The sequence below is a fragment of a genome, unplaced genomic scaffold (assembly GCF_019419815.1).
Source record: "Pyrus x bretschneideri cultivar Hongxiangsu unplaced genomic scaffold, Pyrus_bretschneideri_v1 Contig48, whole genome shotgun sequence".
NCBI lineage: Eukaryota > Viridiplantae > Streptophyta > Magnoliopsida > Rosales > Rosaceae > Pyrus > Pyrus x bretschneideri.
Genome location: NW_025999785.1, coordinates 2,700,675 through 2,721,409, shown reverse-complemented (window position 1 = coordinate 2,721,409; position 20,735 = coordinate 2,700,675). Strand labels below are relative to the sequence as shown.

Genomic DNA, 20,735 nt, shown 5'->3' with positions numbered 1-20,735 from the left:
AACGTACAGTAAGGTCAAAATCGAACTAATCAACGCTGCGAACCAGAAGTTTGGAGACAAGTTTATTTACAATGTTGAAATGTTGAACAATCTCTAGCACAATCCTTATTTCCTCAGATATTTACAATGAACTAATTTCAACCCCAAGCAATGTAAGGGACAAAAGGACGTAATATAACAGGAGTCATTACCAAAACTGTATATTTAGACTACTTCAGGAGGTTTCTTCTGGCTTAAGAAAGTTATGGTATTCAATCTGAGTCATCCCTCCTCCGTTTACGGGGTCAAACTGGCATCGGTAGAAGCTGCAACGGTAATCCGATAACTGGATTAGACGAGTAGTATTCAGAAGCGGGAAAGAAAAGAACAAACAATATCAAAATCGCGTACCTTCCGTCCATGCCAAGAATCACCACCGTGTTCTTCTGGTGGCCAAAGGCAACAGTGTACCGCAGACCTTCCGGCAAGTGATATTTAGCCACTGACCACTCTGAGGTGAAATACTTTGGCAGCACACCGGAGAAGGATAAACCTAGAATGAAACCGAAAGAGACCATGATCAGAATCCGCAACTGCTATTCATTTAGAAATTTACGTTAATCTAAAGCTCCTGCGGATTTGGGAACAAATTTCCTTGCCACCAATGCAGCAGGCATAGGATATTCCGAGTGACAGCGTCTGCAAGTTAACCGAAGAGCCCTCCAGTATAAACTATGCAAAGTATATTACCTTTCATGAAAGAGAGAGATGAAATGCCCAACGGACTCGGGGGACTGGATTCTGATGAACTGCTTGATCTCTCACCCCCCAAGGATCCCGAATCAACCTTGACGCTGAAAACATGGACGGTGCCCTTGTCACTTGACGCAGCTAGCCATTGTGCACCAGAGGAGAAAGCAAGACTGAAAATCTCTGCTCTCTCGGCTCCTCTCCTTACCTACACAAGATACCAAGTAAGCTCTCAAATATAGCACACAGCTCCACAGCTTGTAATGCCACAGATAACACCTAAATTTATGACAAATCGGTTCCCGAATCATGCTTGGTTTTCGGGCTTCGCTCAAACTTCGGTTGCAAGGAAACCGCTACCATGTCGATTTTGAGCCTAAACCCTTAATCAAGCATGAACCAAATCCTATCAATCATGAATGTCAGACTCATTACTGAGACAAATTGTTCCCAAAAACCAAACTTTGACAAAACTTGATAGGACAGTAATTCGATTCGGATTCGAATAAACTTCATAGGCATGAACAATGGCACCCAAAAACACATTAATTTGAAAACATTGAGGGGGGTGTATTCAATTCAGAATTTGAGAGATTTTACTGGATTTTTATAGAGTTTAATTGATTTGTAGAGATTCCATATAAAATTTTGATTCAATTCTTTCGAAATCTCATAGGAGAGATAAGATTTGTGGATGCTTAAAATACACTATGAAATCTCTCCAATTCCCTTTAATTTCTCAATTTTCTCAAATTCTTTAAAATCAATTTCTAATTGAATACCTTTATAAACTTCTTTAAAATCCTAATTGAATACACCCAAATTTCTAAGAATTTTAATAAATTATCTTAAAATTTTAATTGAATTAATCACTTAAAATCTTGAATACTTCTGTATTCATTAAAAGAATTAAAATCCTTCAAAATCCCGAATTGAAATTTAAATACCTCTTGCAGTAATGAACCATCCAAAGCATTGAAAATCCGAATCAATGTCCCTTTACTGCTGGCTGTAGCGAGCAGCCGGCCGTCCTGCGTGAGCCCCAAGCAAGAGAGCACAGAATCGTGGGCGGCAATAAACTTGGTCCGCTTTGACCCGTAATGGTCGACCCGAACTTGACCCTTTTGGAGCCCCGGGCACACCAGCACGGGGTGACCCGAACACTGCGAGACCTCGCAGAGTCCTTTGGGGTTCGAGATGGTCATGATCTGATGCTCGAGCGTTAAGCTGGTGATACTGTAGAGAAAGATTTTGTGCTCCAAAACGACGACGATTTGGTCGCGGCGGAGCCTGACGCTTCTTACCTCCGATCGGAAAGCGAGCTCGGCGTAGCACCGCGACTCTTTGTCGTCCCACATCATGACTTTGTTGGGCGGGTAAATCGGGTCGGGACCGCCGCCGACTAGGGCGAGGATTTGGGAGCGGAATAGCATTTGGACCATTCCGACGCCCCGCTGACCGGAATCGCGGCGGAAGAGCTCGCGGACGGGGTTGCAGTTATAGACGCGGAAGCCGGAGTCCGTGGCGACGGAGAAGCAGACGTGGTCCTGGTTGAAGGACAGGTGGTGGAGCTTGGGGATTTGGTTCGGGTTCGGGTTCAGGTTCAGGTTCGGGCCTGGGCTTGGGTATTGGGTGGAGACAGAGTGGGAGTCGCCGGGTTCGGAATCGGAGGCCGAATTGGGAGGCTGCTGTGACTGAGGCTGCGGGTGTGCCATGTTGGTTGTGTTGAGTAAATCAGGAGTCCAGTCTAGAAGGACGAATTGAAAAGGCGGGGAGGAGACGGCGGTCATGGATTAATCAAATTACGGTGGCCGGCGAAGTGTTGGAAATTTGGGATTTTTATACAAATTTTAGGACAACTGAAGATTTTAGTCTGGTTTTTGCTCTAAAGCTGTGAACTTTGAAGTGTGGAAGGAAATATTTATAGCTCATGCAAAATAAATAATTTTTAAAATCCGAATTCGCTATGAACAATATTTGCTTTACCTTCTCAGGTTATGACACGTAAAATGTTTTGACAACAAACCTTGTTTTTTATTTTTTCAAGGAGACTAGCAGGTATCTTCACTAAGGTAGTTAATTATTATCGGGGTCGGGAAGACTTATAGAGACATTTCAGCATTCCTCTGATCATTATCTAGTGATTCACGAGGGCCAAAAATTGAACAAAAAATTATGTTGGTGTGAAATACAGGCTTGAAATTTGTTCTCGAACATCGGGTCACCTATGCCTATTTGGTTTAGAAATTATTAGCAATGCATATTTTATAATATTGATACCATTAAATAGTAAAGTGACAAATAATTCATACAGAGTCATACTTTTGAAGAGAATTTCCTTATTATTTCTCTTTTATTTTTGCACAAGTTAAATCACAACGTATAAATTATGAGAGATTATATTCACACACCTCAAATTACTTCTCCTACACCTTTTTAATTTTTTTAATATTTTCTACAAAAATTAAAAAGGTGTGGAAGAAATAATTTGGGGTATGTGAATATAATCTCTCAAATTATTGAATTATGAAAGTTACTAAAGAGTATTTTAGGTATAAATTAGAATAAAATAAAGAGCTGGTTCGTTGGTTACGGGTTTGTAATTACGTGCTGAATTAGCAAAAGACATTATCTATGTTGTAGGCTTTATATAGCGATAAAGAGAGGTCTATCAACTACCGACTAATTATTTAATCAAGTATCTCACAGTGGGTTTTATATTCAAACGGTCTAAGACATCCACTGTTACGTGGTTTCGTTTTGTTTTTGTTTAAAAAGGATCAATTGATGGTTTGGTCATGACAATTTATTTTTTAAAAAACAGAGAAGACTCACAGAGGTATTTTAGTCTTTTTCTAGCCACTATCGTGTAATTCACCAGCTACAAGAATCGAACTCAGGACATGTAGTGTGAAATAGGAGTATTAAATTCGTCCACAACCACTGAGTCACTTCGTAGGAATTCTATCACGTGGGTTAATTATTTGAGATTTTCCTTTTGAAAAAAAATAGTATTATAATAATTTTCCTACTTTTACTAGGAAATTCTCACTTTCATGGATCTAAATCCTACACGAGTTGGGAATTATATAAGTATTCAATTTTGAGGGTAATATATAGATAATATATGAGACTGATAATATGTGCATAAGCAATTTAGGGTAGAGATTATATTATATTTAGGTTGAAACTTGACATGGATATTATATTTAGGTTGAAACTTGATATGGATGGGCAAACCATCAACCAAATCTAACTGAATAAATAATGGGGTTGAGGCAGGATTGGGTTTGGACGAATTTTTAGTTTATTCTAACTCGTCTGTTCAGATTTAAAATCAAGTTAGGCATAGGTGGATTCAAGTTGACACAACCCAAAGTTGCACCCTTAGTGAGGAGCATATTTTTACTAGGAAATATCTTATACGAATTTGGCAAAAGATGATAATCGGTAGACCAATTTTTTAGAACAAATTTTCAAATTATATGATGTGTCACCTATTTGAAAGAGAATTATTATTAACACTTCTAAAATGTTTTTTTTTTCTTTTTGAATATAGAGAGTTTTAACCGCAACTTAAGAATTTTAAAATACCAATAATAATTTCTATATGAAATTAGCACGTTAAAACACTTAATTCAATTATTAATAATCACGTCGTATAATTTATGCAATATAATTTAAGGGGCTTTTAGATCCAGGTCCAAAAACATAGATGATTTTTTAGAGTGAGTCCAATTACCTAATTATATGTATTTATTTTTTTTAATGCTCATTTTATATTTTCTAAAAATATTAAAAATCAATTAAAATCTTCTAATATTATGCATTTTCAACCCCAAAAAATATAATTAATATCATATAACAAAAAAAATATATATATATATTGTCATAAATCTATATGCAAATCATTCTACCCTAACTCAAGTAGCAAAAATATGAATGTATATCATACCTATAAGTAAGATATGAAAATTAACTAAAAGGTAGAAAAAAACATAATATATCTACAAGCAAGACACATGAATCTTACTTGATTATAAAAAAGAATATGTCATATAGGTAGATAAATATAATTAACCTATGATATAGGTTGATTATAAAAATAAAAAATAAAATCTATAAATGGAGTTTAAAACGGGATAAAGAAAAAGAAAGAACCAAAAAAAAAAAAAAATTAATAATAGTCAAAGAGATAATTAGGAAGAAATTTGATTTTATAATAAATATTATCATTGAAGAGATAATTATTGATAATAAAATAATAAGAGTTAAGGGATTGAATTTATTTTAATAAATTAGACTATTCTTATTATTGGCTCAAAAAATAGGACCTATATCAAGTTTCCCCTTAATTTAAATAGGATAGGACCTCCAACATTACCCGCTTGACAAATATGTCTAACACTTATGCAAGCGACCATTTTTTACAGTGGTGAAAATGTATTGAGCATCTTGTATAATAGCATGGTTCAAATCTCATCGGTAACTAATCAAATATCTAATGTAATAAAATTTTAACAAAAAAATAAAAAAAATAAAAAAAATGTCCAACACTAACAAATTTTCACGTAACAGCCACTATTTCACTCTCGAGGTTGAACAAAAAATCCCAAATTCTCCAAAACTATCTCCATCTAGGGGTTTTTTAGGGTTTAATCAAATTCCATCGACGCTTCTCGCCTGAATCAATCTCTACTGCAAATCAATCGCAATGGCTCGTAACGAAGAGAAAGCGCAGTCGATGCTCAATCGATTCATTACCCTCAAAGCCGAAGAGAAGAAGAAGCCAAAAGAGCGACGCCCATACCTCGCCTCCGAGTGCCGCGATCTCGCCGAGGCCTCCAGATGGCGGCAGCAAATCATGGGGGAGATCGGCCGGAAAGTTGCCGAGATCCAGAACGAAGCCCTCGGGGAGCACCGGACCCGCGACCTCAACGACGAGATCAACAAGCTAATTCGAGAGAAGGTCCATTGGGAGCGGCGGATTGTGGAGCTGGGAGGCCCAAATTATGCCAAAAACGCCCCTAAGATGACCGACCTCGACGGTAATATTGTCGATGTTCCAAACCCCAGCGGCCGCGGCCCGGGGTATCGATACTTTGGAGCGGCGAAGAAGCTGCCCGGAGTCAGAGAGCTTTTCGAGAAGCCTCCGGAGCTGAGAAAGCGGAGGACGAGGTATGATATATACAAGAGGATTGATGCTAGTTATTATGGGTATAGGGACGATGAGGATGGGATTTTGGAGAAGCTTGAGGTGGAGGCGGAGGAGAAGATGAGGGCGGAGGCGGTGGCGGAGTGGAAGAGGATGGAGGAGATAAGACGTGAGGCGAGGAGGGCGGTGAAGAGCGGGGAGGTGGTGTCTGCAGCAAAGGTGAAGGAGGTTTTGTTTGAGGAGGAAGAGGAGGTGGTGGAGGAGGAGAGGCAGAGGGAGAAGGAATTGAAAGAGAGGAGTGAGCAGGAGAGGGAGTTTGTGGTGCACGTGCCGCTGCCGGATGATAAGGAGATTGAGAAGATGGTGCTGGAGAAGAAGAAGAGGGAGCTGCTGAGTAAGTATACCAGTGATGAATTGATGGAGGAGCAGACTGAGGCTAAGGAGATGCTTAACATTAAGCGCTAGACTTTCGACGCCAAGACAGAGTATGTTACTCATTCACTGATAGAAAGCTGTTACCTTTTCGCTTATCAAATAGTTGTTACCTGTGTTAAGTATTTGTAAAATTTTTAGATGATGAAACATGTTCAATTTGTCACCGAGGAATTATTTTTCGAGGAGCTGCAGTAGTTGTTATTATCAATTGACTTTTACCAGTTTTGTTTGCCTTTTTTTACCATATCTTCTAATCTTTGATCCAAGTTTAATTAGTTTGTCATTGCTGCTGAGTTCATCCGCTGACCACTTTCGTTTTATGCTATAAGAAGCTCCGGAAACAAAGAGCATATCGAATGTTTAGTTTATATGAATGTAGTTTAGGAGTACAAGTATAAGATTTAGAGTGTCTAAAAGTGTGTAGGTTTGGGTGCAAGTTCTTTGAAGAAGCAACTACATTATACTCATGTCAGGCATGGTCTATGCTTTAATTATATAGGTTATATAGGTGTTCTGATGGTTGAGAAACTTCGTTTCCTCTTTCGGACTTAAGACCTTATGAGCTTCTTGAAACAGTCCAACCTCTGAAATAGAGCAGTAGAGTCGGAACACCTTTGCAGTTTCTATGTAAGTTGAGGAATATGCGTTTGAGATTACCGTGTTTTGGAACTTGAAATAGCATATGCTTGGAACCAAGATGGAGGTTTTATGAATTGTTTAAAACTATTGTGTTGGATTGACAATTTTACAACTGCAAGGCATGATGATAGTCGTTGCCGATTTCATCATTTACCTTGTTAATTGGTTCTGTTACACTCTACTCCCTAATAAACTGGGTGGTTAACAGATAAGACTGATGAGTACGCGGTTACTAATCTTCTGTATTGTTTATCATCATGTGAACTTAGTTTAAGTTGTGGTTGGTTAAGTTATGTTGTAATTGATAGAAACCGATTCGGTTTCTTTGTGCGTTGCTGTTAATTTTACGTGTATGAGGTTATTTTGTTGAAATTGTACATTGCATCGGTAGTTCGTAGCCAAAGAAAGATGTACATAACATTCTCTGCTTCTTGATCCCCAGCTCCGCACGATTCGGCAATTCGACAAGAACAATAGGGTTCTGGTCAATCTATTAACGAATCGAGTTGTTATCAAGTCACTTGTTAAGAACTCGTTAATGATTTGGATCGTTATCAGGGTAAACCCGTTGAGATAAGGAGAGTAAAAATACGCTTTGTTCGGCATCACAGACGTTAAACGCTAAAACTCCCCAACAAAACAAAACTACAAGAAAAAAAAAAAAACTAAAAAAGTAACAAATTAAACAAATTTAAAACACCGACAAAAAAATTACTAGAAATCAAAGCCTCCACCAAAGTCACCACCACCGAACCCGGCATCGTAAGAAGCCATCTCACCCACATCACTAATCATATCCCCAATCAACAATCCACCCAGCAACCCAGCTCCTACACCCAGCGCCATGTTTCCTCCTCCCCTCTTAGGCTTCTGCGGCCGCACAACTTGCTGCGGCGGGTACCCATACCCGGGCTGAGGCGGGTATCCGTACGCGGCCTGTGGCGGTGGTGCGTACCCGTAACCCGGTTGCTGATGAGGCGGTGGTGGGTACGCACCGGGTTGCGGGTATGAGTAAGCTTGGGCAGGTACCCGGGAGCTTGACCCGGGGTGTCCGACAGGGTAAGCCATCACGGGCTCATGGGATTTCTTCTGGGGCTCCGGAACCGAAAACTTGTCACCAAATTTGTACCCGAAATTGATGGTCCCCTTGGGCTTTCCGCTCGACGATCGGACGCTGTAGCTGACGTGGTTGCTCTGCTTCTTCTGAGCATCGCCGCCGCCCATGCTGTCGAGCAGCTCCTTGAGCGGAATCTTGACCTTGCCGATCTTGGTGTCTCCCAAAGTGCGCTCGGAGACGAGCTTGATGTTGAGGGTGAGGCGGTTGTGGAGGAGGGCGGCTTCGTCGACGGTGAACTTGATGGGGTAGCTGTTCCATTTGGGGTTGGTGCCGCCGTCCTTGACGACGGGGGTCTTGGTCTTCTGCTTCCTGTTACGGGGGTCGCCGGCGACCGAAACGACGGCGTAGACGTCCATCTTGGAGAAGAGGTTGACGTCCTTGAGGCCGTTGGCCGAGTCGATGATTACCTCCAGAGGCCTGCAATCCATGGCGATGGTTCGATTGAACTGAATTTCTTGAGAGCTGTAGGATATTGGAAGAAGAAAATTGAATTTATGGAATTGGGAAACTGGAAATTGTGAATCGCTGGATACAAATCTTGAATTTATATAGGGAGGGAGAGAGGTTAAAGACAAGAGCAAGGGAAGTTTCTACGAGCAAGGGAGTAAGGGGTCAAGGAATTTAGAACGTTGTAATATTTGTTTAATTTCGGTTTCTGGTATTTCCTAGAATATTTGTTTACGCGGATCTTGAGTTTCTCCAATGCGCGTGGCCCGCGTGGGGTGTTGATTTCTTTCTTTCTTTAATTTCAAGGAAGCGTGACAAAACATTAAAAACAAGTATTTTCATCAAGATCACCGGATCAAGTGATCCAGATTTTTAAAATTTCATTCAATGATAAAAAATTATTATAGTTTTTAAGATTTCAAAACAGCTGGATTGTTAGATAAAATTTCAAAGGTTTGGATCACTTGATCTGATAATCTTTGTGGAAAAGATCCCGAAAGGATCTCTTTCCTTTCCAATCTAAGTTGTTTTATGGCGTGCCACTCGAACTCCGTAACAAATCGCTATTCTGATCATTTGTGGAAATTTGAACATGTAATTAGCGAAAAATTTGAATGGAATGAATGAAAAACTAACGCCATGCGGGAAATTGGCCAAAAAAATTAGTTTAAATCTTTAAATTTTCAATTGAAAAGTTTAGAGGGAAAATCAAAAGCTGAGTGAAAGTTCAGAGAAAAATCGACAGTATACAAAAAAATTATGAAATGACATTATAACTTAACATATCGGGTGGACAAAAAAATTATACAGAATGTCAAATTACCACAGAAATAACAAATGTTATTTTGATGTTTAAAATTTAATGTCTTATTTGAAAATGCTCTAAATAGAGAAATCATTTTTCACTGATAATCATAATGTAATATTATTAAAATTGAACATTGCATAATGATAAATCCTTTTTATATAAATCCTCAATTCATCAAAATAATAAATCAAATACAAAAAATCCCCATTTGAAGGCCATAACTTAACAGTGAAAACACATAAAATAGAACCATGAACTGGTGATCCAGTAGTAAATGACGGATTGTGAAACTTCCTTCAAATTAAAAACTAGAGGTTTTGGGTTTAAAACCCGCTGCTGGTTTGAAAACCAGATTTGTGACCATGAGAGGTTGAAATGTCATTGTGATTCTTCCTGATCTCTGAAAATGATGAATAACTTAGCTTAAAAAACACGTAAAATGGGGACGTGGGAGTCGCTTTGGTCGATGCTATCGTCATATATCATCGTCACCCAAATTCAAAGGATATTTTGATGATATGGCTGCTGAATGGAATTGGAATACAATTCTCTGCTATAAAAAGACAAAAAAATGGTATTTAGGATAAGCTTTCACCTCCACCGCCCACGCGTAATGTGATGTTGGTCCTTTTCTCATTATTCTACCCTTTTCCACATCTCCAACTTTACAACTTGCACCTTTCAATTTATAAGCACCAAGTAATTCAAATTGTTTGGAAAAATAATTTTTAAGCTTTCATTTTCTTTTTTGCATTCTTATTTTTATTTTTTATTTAATTTATTCAATACAACGGTGAAAAAAAAAAAAAAAAACTAATAGAAAGATATGCAAATACCAAGGCTTCGTTAAGAATACTCACTATCGCATTCGAGCACTTTTGAGTTTTATTTCCTTTCCCCTATATCACTTGTATAAAAAAAAAAAAAAAAAAAAGTAAACCATAACGCATACCACATAAAAAACACCCTTATCCATTAACAGGTAACATCTAGGAATCTCTTTATATAATGGCATCCACTGTGTCCTCTTCAAGTTTCTCCTTTTGTCCACCCCATTATAAAAGTTGGCGATGAGGGATGACCAAAAGTAAAGAATTTGGTGGATGGATGCTAAGATATTAGAAACTAGTACTGTTCTAATTAATTATTAATAGAGCATCTTTAATAACATAAGCAATCAAAATGCATAAAACTGTATTGTAGAGGTAGACGTGGCCTGTTATACACTCAATTGTCTCGTGAAAAAAATTTATCACTTTAGTGATCTTAACATTTACTTTACCTTTTAATTTTATCATTTTCTTCTACATAGAATATTTTACTATAAAAAGAGACGTAAAGCTCCATTTGCTTACTCATGGTATTGTAGGCAACATTGTCTACCATTGTAGGCAAAATCTGTAAACTCAATTACCTATACTATACCATTAGGGCTATTTTTTGCCTATGTGACTCATCAAAATAGATCTGCCTACTTGATTGCCTGCATCATTTGCTATGCTTAGAACTATTTGGAATAATCCCAAGTCCACAATGTATAGCTTAATTGGTAACCATATATTTAATCAAGTCACTTTCTTTCGTACAAGAAATTTTCTTCTCCTTTTGTTGTCTTTTGTAAAGTTCTATACACTTCTATGCCACTAAAAAGTGCAGAGAAAATTCCTTGGTTAGTCAATTTGCAAAACGCTTCAACCAAATTGTCAAAATCATAATACGCAAGAACAAACTTTCGACCACACACACAAAGCATCCGACCCCTTTTGTATTTTGGTCCCACACAATCCTTTGTGTCCGGTGCCTAATACGATATTCGGACACAAAGCTCTTTCGTTGGCCGGAAAGCTGTATTCCGGCAACGGACCAAAAGGCAAACCCACCCTAACCAAAAAAATGCAAACAAGACGGCACTATCAATATCATATCATCAGTACAATAGAGTATTCAACTTGCAAAAACTACATGTAAAGTTGACGCTGAGTCTACAATTCGCTTCGTATCGTTGGTTTCTCCTCCTCTAACAGCTTTCGAGCCTTATGCTGCGTTCAAATCTCGTTGTTGCGGTCTTATAGCGTAATAATTTTTCGAGGCTTCTTCGTCAAAGAGGATGGTACGGCAAATAGCCAAGCAAGCCCTGCACGTTGGATACAACGTCGCTGCACCTTATCAACAAGCTAAGCATCTGCTGCGAAATATCGACGGTGCTGGTGGGTGTGCTTGGAAATGCGGTGGGTGGTGCGTTAAGATTGTGACTAGTATTTCTGGGTGGTGCCATTTCGGAATGCTGCGGAAAATTACCCTGGGGTGGGGGTTTTGCATATTGTGGAGGTGGACCAGGAGGATTAGGGAGGAGAGGAGGCAATGGTGATGAAAAAGTTGGAGGAGGATTGACCTTTTGAAAGTTCCTAGAAGTATTAAAATCCATAGCAACAGAAGTAGAAGACGGTGCACCGTCGACGTCCGCAAAACTAGCACTGTTGTTCTTGTTGAAGTTATTTCTATTACCAGGCATCATGAATTGATCAGAAGTAGTAGTCCTACTAGTTTCTTCCCTACCCAACATGAATTTTACACGTGCAGTCCCTTTACTATTTCCATTCCCACCGGTTACCTGCCCTCCTGCCGACTCCTCGCCCGACGACTTCTTCAGAATCGACTTCAGCTGCACTGCACTCTGTTGAGCCTGCCGCTGCTGCTGTCTGAGTGCCGATGCCAATGCTGGTGATTGCCCAACCAATGGATCCTTGGCCCGTGGGGTGTCCCTGGGATTGTCACCCTTGTCGAACTCTGGAACTTCAGGACCGCCCACTTCTCGAATTTGACACCTCACACTGAAGTTGCCGAAAAGGGAGCTGTTTGCGGTAGCAAACTTAAATGCTGCATGTGCATCAGATTTGTACAGAAAGACAACCCGGCATGTCGAGGACTTCCAAAAGACACGGAGACCAGACTGATCCATCGGCCCAAATCGAGCAAACTTTGCCTTCAGTTCTGCAGGTGATGGGAGAGAGATTTGGGGAGGGAACTTCAACACCAGCATCGTGGGCTCAACTGCCTTTGATGCAGGGTCCGCTTTCTTTGCAAAACCTGGCTTGAGTGACTTCCGCATAACCGGTGTTGCTGATTCCTTTGCCTCTACACGCTTGGAGTCTATAGGAGGTCTCTGAATGGCCTTCTTTTCTGCAGCCAATGTTCTTATATCAGTAATTTTCTTGTTCCTCTTAGCTGCAATATCTCCTTGACGGTCAGATGGAGCACGTTTCCGCCCAGCTATGGTAGGATCGTCGGATCTGAACATGGGTTTTGCTGGCTTTGAGGACGATAAATCTCTAACTTGCTCAGTAGGAGATGTATCAGAGGCTTTGACACCAGATGAAGATTTAGAGGAGCGACCTTCAACAGGTTCAGTCTCTGAGGGTGGTGACAGAACCAAACTTTTCTGGTAGACAAGGGACCGGAAGTGCAGAAAGAACTGCCGAACGATTGTAGGGCTGTTTGTCTCAATACCGTGAAAAGGATCAAGAGCAAGGGCTTTCAAATCACTTACCAGTTGTGATAGTTCAAGCTGCACATTTTCCAAGCCATGAATTGGCAATTTTCCAGCAGATTCAGACAAGTTACCACTGGAAGTGACATCTTTCTTATGTTCAACCTGTGTATCCTCTCTCGGAGCCAAACCTACAAGGTTGGCATTTCCTGCTTCTTTACTCCCTGAGGGCAGTGCCTTTCCAGAAGTCAAAGGCTTCTGCTGATTTCTAACGCTTGCTTCCACACTTAACTCTTTCTTCTTTTTCTTCTTCTTTTTATCCCCCATCATAGAGTCCTTGGTGTCCAAGTCCTCCGCAGGCCGTTTAAGAACCTTCAGTTTTTTCATTCCACCAGCAGCTTTCTTCCCACCTAAACTCTTTGCCTCAATTGGCAAGGGATCTCCAACACCACGTTCATAGCCTCCTTCCACTTTTTTCAAAGAATTTGAAGGTTGTTGAAGTTTTTCAAATGATCCAGACAATTTTTCACTCTCTTCATATTTAAACTCAAACACACCCTCACCTTCCTGCTTTAACGGTTGTGATGTACCATCTATTGTACGTTGCTTGGTCTCCTCCCCCAATAAATCAACATATCCTGTAGTTGTAGGACCTACATCTCCACGTCCCTCTTTTACTTCGTGCAGAGCCCCCCTTCCCTTTGCAAGAGATGGCTTTGCATCAATGGTAACATCTTGGGTGGTGAGAGAGCTATTTGGTGCCTGATCAATGATTACAGCTTCTTTTCCAGATACATCTGGAACCCTCTTTTGTAACATATAATTATCATCTGCTAATGCTATTGATCCCTCCAAGACAGCAGATGGGGCTGAGGAGCTAGCTTGGCCCGAGTTCCCAGGTTCATCTCTCCGTTTAAATAGGTATTTGTCTCTCTTTGAATGGTCCTTGACTTTCATCGGTTTTGTGGCAGTCTTCCGCCCACCCAGAACTTCAGCAATCACCAAAGGACCACTCAAAGCAGCTGGTTAAGGAAACAATCCAATTAGAAAAGCATGTTCAATGAATTCAACTTGCATTACAAATAGGAAATCATCTAATTTTGCTTTTGCAAAATCTAAAACTAAAAAAATGGGCAAAAGTTTCGGCAAACTTGTAAATTTTACTACTCAATTATTCACTAGTGCAAATGGTACTTTGTTTCCATATTTGCAAAATGTTATGGGTCAAACCAAATTCCAGGTTTAAGATAAATCATCCCACAAATACCAATCAACAAAACAAGTAGTTCGGGTTTAGGCCCCATACTTCACTTAAATACCACTACAACGGCACTTCCTGTGAAGAACGTATCACAACACATCACCCTAAACTGATTAAGCATTTCATTATCCACTTAAACCAACAAATATACGCATTAAAAGCTACAGCTACAAATACAAATGGAGATTAAGGTAACTGATAATTTTGAGTTCAACATCTACAATCCAAATTATTAAACCTATTTATTGAAAGTTTTGGCTACAATGTGGTTGCACCCTACTCAGGCATTCCTTGGACTAGCACAGACACAAGTTACAACACGAAGGTCCAAAAATGATAACATTATTACCAATGATGAGGAGAACTATTAATATACCTCGTGTTGGAGCTGGAGCGAGAGTACGAGAAGGGCGTCCTGGATGCGCACCAAATGCCTGAGCATATGTCTCATCATACTCTTCAAAAACAGCCTTCCGAAACGAAAAAGCAGTAGACTTGCTCTTATTAAAGCTGAGGCTCTTCTGATCATCACCCAGTGGTGACAAAGCCAACTGCTTTACAAAAGACAGGATCTCAATCGGCTTAAAACTTTCTCTCGCCTTCCTAATCTGATTCTCCGAATACACTGCTCCTGGCTCATAATCCGGCACATCAACAACAAAGTACCCTTGCACACTTGTGTTCCGAAAATTATAGGCATTCCTACATTTACAAGCCAGACCAACTCCACACCTACGATTCGCCTCATCAACAGCCTCCTCCACAGCCTTCAGAAAACCCCTGTGACTTGTCTGCCGAGATTTCTCAGCATAATGGGGATCAAATGGTATGAGTTCAGCCGGGTCGAACCACCCGTAACTATTATCACCAAAGAAGGCAACCAAAACATGACCTTCCCTCCGTGTCCGCCGCACCTGAGACGTTGCTAACGCCTCGTTAAATATGTGCCCCGGCCACCATGGATGAGATTTTACCTTCCCCCACACCATATCACCCACTTCGAACCCGTAGCTAAGCGCCCTCGTGGTTCCGAGCGCCATCCCACTCTTCTCATTAGCCACGAAGTCATCAAACTCAGATAACAAAGACGGGTGCTCACCATTGTGAGCCTCAAATTTATCAGAATCGTCATCAATTTCGACCCGCGAAATGTCGAAAACATCATCTTCATCATCGTTGAATGAAATCTCCACCCTATTTCTGTCGACCTGAATTCCAGAACCCTTCGATTCCATCACTTTATCTACATTTCCAACTTCACTCTCCGTACTAACCCTAGCCCTATCCTCCTCAGATCTTCCGCCAGTCTCACTCCCCGAATCGAGCTCCATTGGCGAAACCCTAGCTCCATCTTTACCGACGCCGCCTTCGGAAACCCTAGCTCTAGCTTCCTCGGCCTCTCCAGTGGCATCCGATTTTCCGTCCAATCCGAAATCGCTGTTCATCACAGAGATCTCCTTCTCCGAACCGGCTGCGGTTGAAATCCTTTGGAAGCACTAGACGAACGGAGTTGGCGGGTCCCAATGAGGCGGCATACCTTTCTATGCTGAAGATTTGAAAGAGAAAATTTCCAGGAAAGCGCGAGAAAGTGTGGGATATGAGGGATACAAATAAAACCCCAGAAGAGAGGGGGAAGGAGAGGGTGTTTGGATGATAAGAAAATTTGGGGGGAAATTTGTGATTTTTTCTGGGTTTCGAGAAATGAAATAATAATTCGGTTCACTCTACTATCGTGAAGGAGAAAGGGTAATATTATACAATACAACAACAGTGCAACGTATAGCCATTAGGATGCTGCCACGTCAATAAAATAATGTTTCTTTTTTGTTTTTGCTTAACCAATTTTCACTAGTTTAAGGAATTAAATCGACTCTAGATTTGTCCGGAGTATGCGAATTGAGAGATTTTGACCGTTCAATTCTAATTATATGATCCCTATTTCAATGGCCCATTTTACAAAAATTGTAAAATTAAACGGTCTGAATCTCTTGCTCTCACTTTTGAACAATCTAGATCTTTCGATTCCAGGATTAGGGACATAAAAATTCAGAGTGAATTTTATTCCAATTTTAGCCCATTTTTATCGAAGAAAGATATTTGAACTTTGAAATGCAAAATAATATAAGTATTGTCAAATTAACTAGCTACTTAGTACTATGATCTACTTGTATTCTTCTTTATATGTAAGTGAGAGGTCTTAGATTTGATTCTCGCTAAAGTCGAATTTGAACCACATTATTGCTACTCCCTCTCATTTAGTGCAAATAATATCGTTTGTTAAAAAAATAAAAAAAATAAAAAACTAGGCTAAGTCACATCTGTAAGAAAATTCTTTGAGAATACTGCCTTAAAAGTTTTTGTTTTTCTTTGACAACCGTTAAATTGGATCCAAGAGCTTTAAGTGGAGTATTATAGAACAATTACAATGAGCAGAAAGTAACTCAAAAGCCTCAAGGGAAGAAAGATTAGAAGGTAGCTCAACTATATTTTCATTAGACGATGACAGCAACAACAAAGTTTTATCCTATTAAGTAGGATCAGCTGTATGAATCTTACAACGGCAATACGCTTGGTTTTGCATACAAATTATAACAAATGAGATTGTAAACACGAGAAATTCCTGAAACAAGCGACAAGAATACGTGTACAAAATAATATTTTGTATTAATGATTTTGGGGTTACAATCTCTTTGTAATTTGGTCCTCTGATTCTATCTTCGTAGGGTGTGGGTTTGTGGATGAGTTGTTGATCCAAAGGGCCGTCGGGGCTTGATCTAAGGATGCACAGCTGATGAATGGATCTTCAAGGGGCGTTGGGCTTGATCTTGAAGGTTGATGGATGAACGGATCTTCAAGGGCTTTTGGGCTTAATCTTGAAGGATGAACGGATGTGTGGATTTGTTGAGGTTGTTGATCCAAAGGGGCCGTTGGGGCTTGATCTTAGGATGAACGGATCTTCAAGGGCTTCTGGGCTTAATCTTGAAGGATGAACGGATGTGTGGATTTGTTGAGGTTGTTGATCCAAAGGGGCCGTTGGGGCTTGATCTTGAAGGTTGATGGATGAACGGATCTTCAAGGGCTTCTGGGCTTAATCTTGAAGGATGAACGGATGTGTGGATTTGCTGAGGCTGTTGATCCAAAGGGGCCGTTGGGGCTTGATCTTGAAGGTTGATGGATGAACGGATCTTCAAGGGCTTCTGGGCTTAATCTTGAAGGATGAACGGATGTGAACGATGAACACTTTCCTCAAGAGTCGTCGGGGCTTGATCTTGAGTTGGTGGAAGTTCTTCAAGGGCCGTCGGGGCTTGATCTTGAAGGTGGATTTGACGAAGAACGAAGATTGCTTTCTTGATCCTTCGGGATTGGCTTGAGAGCTTTAGAGTTTCAAGGCTTCTTCCTTTCTTCCTTTCTTTCTTCCTTCTTTCTTCCTTCTTTCTTCTTTTCTTCCTCCTTTCTTCTTTTCTTCCTCCCCAAAATGAATGCCTTGGCCTCCTATTTATAGAATTCCAAAACTTGATTTTTGGATTTAAATAATCAGATGAAATAAATCATGTCTGCCAGGTATTGACACGTGTCCTATTTGATGACTTTTCCAATTTATTTCGATTTTTCGTTGAGTCACACGCTACATGTAAAATTTATGTGATATGTGAGCGTTGAAATTTTAATTTTTGGTCAACATTTATTTCACCGAAATTTTGATGTCTACAAATGCCCCCACTTCAAGGCGTGTCGTAGACATGTGCTTGTCACGTGTAGAAGATGCGTTTTGAAGTCCCTTAATGTAGATGTCAACCCAAGGGCCGTCGAGGCTTGATCTTTGAATTGGGCTGGAAATTTCTTCAAGGGCCATCGAGGCTTGATCTTGAACTCGACTGGAAGATTTTCTGGTTTCCTCCAATCGTTGATTTTCCACAAGCTTACTCTTGAACTGAGTTGGAGGATTGTTTTGGTTTCCTCCGAAGGTCTGAACTTACTCCTTTTATCTGGAGTTGAATTTGATTCAAGGGTGGTGAACACTTGATTTTGAATCGGACTTGTGATTTCTTCAAGGGCCATCGAGGCTTGATCTTGAACTGGGCTGGAGGATTCTTTTGGTCTCCCCCTACCGTTGATTTTCCTTTGTGCTACTCTTGAATTGAGTAGCAGGATTCAGACACATGGCAGGCAAGCAGGAGGTGGAAGTGATGACCTGTTTCTTTGTTCAATCTTTCCCCAATTCGTATTGAAGAGGGTAGATCGGAAAACTGACTCCAAGTGCCGTCTGATTGCTCTTTTCACTTTGCCATGTGAGTAATAACAAGGACAAAGGAAAGGACATGGAGAAAGCATGATATAAGATACCTTTGCTTTTGAATAAGCAGCGAATGAATCAGCACATATATTTGTTGTGCTTGTCTCCACATGCTTTGATGTATCATTTTCACTTGTCTTACTTGCTCCCTTTGCAGAAGTGGTATTTCCTTATGCAGGTTTGGCATCTTCTCGTGTAGTATTTGTCCTCTGATGCAGGAATGGAATGCAACCTTTGCATTTAAATGGTGCTTCAAAACATTACTTCTCCGCGACGATGAGTACTCGAGAGCAATGCAAGGTAAGCAACCAGGCAAAGGTTCCAGGCAATCAGTTCCAGGTCGGAAGTTTGATTTCAGGTTCCGACTGATAACTCTATTTCCCCTTCTCCTGCATGTAAGAGCAAGGACAAAGAAAAGGACAGGGAAAAAGCATGATATGAGATACCTTTGCTTTCGCCCTTGATGATATGAGATACTTTTGCTTTTGAAGAAGCGGTGAATGAATCAGCACATGCTTCCATCTACCGTTTCCTCCTGGGTCATCTGTACTCCAGGCATCTGGTATCATCTTTGGGGAAGAGGAAAAAATTGAGTATTTTGAGATGTTTTGCTGGGAGTGTACTCTCGGAGGTGAGGAAGAGTTGGGCATTTTTTTTTCTTGTTTGCAGGTTTGCCTTGCCATAAAAGATGAAGGTCGACATATATAGGGATTTCCCAATAACAAGTGGTGGTACTGTTCTTTTACCCTTGTCGACAAACGTTTTGATCCCGCAAATCCGGCTTTTTGAAATAGTGATGACTCTTCGATCTCTGAACGACGCCTCTTCGATTTCTGAACGACGCCTCTTCGATTTCTGCACGAGCGTCTCTTTTGACAAAATGGCGCGCGTTTTCTGAAAAGCAGAGAAAGCGTCGCCGAACTTTGCGCTTGTCAGCTAAAGACGTGTAGCTGCGATGATGACCTCCACGTGATCTTTTGACAAAGTGGCACCCGTGCTTTGAAAAGCCGCGAAAGCGTCGCCAGTCTCCACGTGTTTTCAACTTTGTCGGAGATCTTTTGACAAAGTTGAACGCGTTTTCTGGAAAGCCGAGAAAGCGTCGCCTAACTTACGCCGGAAAATCCAGCTTTTGAGATTTGCAGAGCGATGTCTCTTCTCTTTTGAATAAGCGGCCCTTCGATTTCTGAACCAACGCCTCTTTGATTTCTGAGCAAGCGCCTCTTCCTTTTTATAGAGGTATTGATCACCTGTAACATGCATACTTTGAAGGTTGCTCATTCCTGAAAATCATCTCCGGCCTTTTGAGTTTTAACTCCATCCACCCATCTCTTTTAACACCTTTGAAAAATGGCTAACCCATCGAACCTTAGCTTAGAATTGAGTCTCAGCAGTGATCCGGTTGCGCCACTTCAAGGTAATGTATGGTGTCCTTCTTTCTTATCCTCTAACGGTCCTCTTACAGGTGAAGACTCCGTGATGCAGGACGCCACAACAGCTACAATAGTAGCTAGGAACCTCCTTACTCCAAAAGATAGTAGGCTGCTGTCAGGACGGTCCGATGAGTTGGCCGTTCAAGAGTCCCTCGCTCTTAGTGTTCAGTGTGCGGGCTCTGTGTCCAACATGGGCCAACGCCTGCTTGCTCGGTCCCGTCAAGTGGAATCATTGATGGCAGAGGTGGAAGATCTTAAACAGGAGATTAAACAGCTTAAGTACGAGAATAGAAGTTTGCATGTGCTTGCAAATAACTATTCGTCGGGCATGAAGAGGAAGCTTGAGGAGCTTGATGATCGTCAACGGTTTGCAGCTTTCTTCCAGAGGCACCTCTTTCCTGGGTCATCCAGCGTTCCGCCAAGTATTGAGGCCTCGAATGCTCTATCTCCGATGCCTCTTGCTCCGATGCCTTCTGCTCCGAGAGTGTTGCCACGTAGTGGGGCTTCACGTACACAACCTTTGTGAAGACTTCAACTTTTTTTTTTTTTTTTTTTTTTTTTTTTTTTTTTTTTTTTTGCACTTGTAATTTCTCGAAAATCAATGAACATGCTTCGTTTTATTTAGTGTATTATGCTAAATACAGATAAAACATATACATCACCGTCCATCACTATTTTTTTTTTTCTTTGCTTTCGGTGGCGCTGATCCACCATTCATTTATATATATATATATATATATATATATTTCAGATGGTGCCAGAAGCATCATCATTGTTTTTTTTTTTTTTTTTTTTTTTTTCTTTTTATTATATATACATTTTTTTTCACATGGTTCCAGAAGCACAATCATTGTTTTTATTATACATATATATATATATATTTTTTTTTTTTATTATTCTTTTGAAAGATGCTTCCAGCATCATCATTGCTTT

General features: G+C 40.4%; 4 protein-coding genes across 4 annotated transcripts; 1 reads left to right on the top strand and 3 right to left on the bottom strand.

Annotated features, from left to right (window-relative positions):
* Positions 1–16: 16 nt before the first annotated feature.
* Positions 17–2,657, bottom strand: LOC125470098 (autophagy-related protein 18a-like). The gene is made up of 4 exons (XM_048568588.1): positions 1,677–2,657; positions 730–937; positions 391–532; positions 17–305 (listed from the first exon to the last, which is right to left on the bottom strand). The coding sequence occupies exons 1-4, from the start codon at positions 2,517–2,519 to the stop codon at positions 215–217; spliced, it is 1,284 nt and encodes a 427-aa protein (XP_048424545.1). The 5' UTR covers positions 2,520–2,657; the 3' UTR covers positions 17–214.
* Positions 2,658–5,383: 2,726 nt separating this feature from the next.
* Positions 5,384–6,540, top strand: LOC125470042 (pre-mRNA-splicing factor ISY1 homolog). Its single transcript, XM_048568442.1, has one exon. It carries the CDS (start codon positions 5,444–5,446, stop codon positions 6,347–6,349), a length of 906 nt encoding a protein of 301 aa, XP_048424399.1. The 5' UTR covers positions 5,384–5,443; the 3' UTR covers positions 6,350–6,540.
* Positions 6,541–7,532: 992 nt separating this feature from the next.
* On the bottom strand, positions 7,533–8,529 carry LOC125470043 (protein SRC2-like). The gene has a single exon (XM_048568443.1). It carries the CDS (start codon positions 8,501–8,503, stop codon positions 7,673–7,675), a length of 831 nt encoding a protein of 276 aa, XP_048424400.1. The 5' UTR covers positions 8,504–8,529; the 3' UTR covers positions 7,533–7,672.
* A 2,695-nt stretch (positions 8,530–11,224) lies between these two features.
* LOC125470015 (PWWP domain-containing protein 1-like) lies at positions 11,225–15,698 on the bottom strand. Its single transcript, XM_048568341.1, has 2 exons — positions 14,455–15,698; positions 11,225–13,839 (listed from the first exon to the last, which is right to left on the bottom strand). The coding sequence occupies exons 1-2, from the start codon at positions 15,521–15,523 to the stop codon at positions 11,429–11,431; spliced, it is 3,480 nt and encodes a 1,159-aa protein (XP_048424298.1). The 5' UTR covers positions 15,524–15,698; the 3' UTR covers positions 11,225–11,428.
* Between the last annotated feature and the right edge of the window lie 5,037 nt (positions 15,699–20,735).

What these genes read in the sequence shown, in the direction of transcription:
- LOC125470042 (XM_048568442.1), top strand. Translation starts at nt 5,444, where the DNA reads ATGGCTCGTAACGAAGAGAAAGCGCAGTCGATGCTCAATCGATTCATT.
- LOC125470015 (XM_048568341.1), bottom strand. Translation starts at nt 15,523, where the DNA reads ATGAACAGCGATTTCGGATTGGACGGAAAATCGGATGCCACTGGAGAG. An exon ending in CGCTCCAGCTCCAACACGAG is followed by an intron (nt 13,840 to 14,454) that starts GTATATTAATAG and finishes TTCCTTAACCAG; the next exon opens with CTGCTTTGAGTGGTCCTTTG.
- LOC125470043 (XM_048568443.1), bottom strand. Translation starts at nt 8,503, where the DNA reads ATGGATTGCAGGCCTCTGGAGGTAATCATCGACTCGGCCAACGGCCTC.
- LOC125470098 (XM_048568588.1), bottom strand. Translation starts at nt 2,519, where the DNA reads ATGACCGCCGTCTCCTCCCCGCCTTTTCAATTCGTCCTTCTAGACTGG. An exon ending in ATCTCTCTCTTTCATGAAAG is followed by an intron (nt 533 to 729) that starts GTAATATACTTT and finishes GTTTCATTCTAG; the next exon opens with GTTTATCCTTCTCCGGTGTG. An exon ending in ATTCTTGGCATGGACGGAAG is followed by an intron (nt 306 to 390) that starts GTACGCGATTTT and finishes TTACCGTTGCAG; the next exon opens with CTTCTACCGATGCCAGTTTG.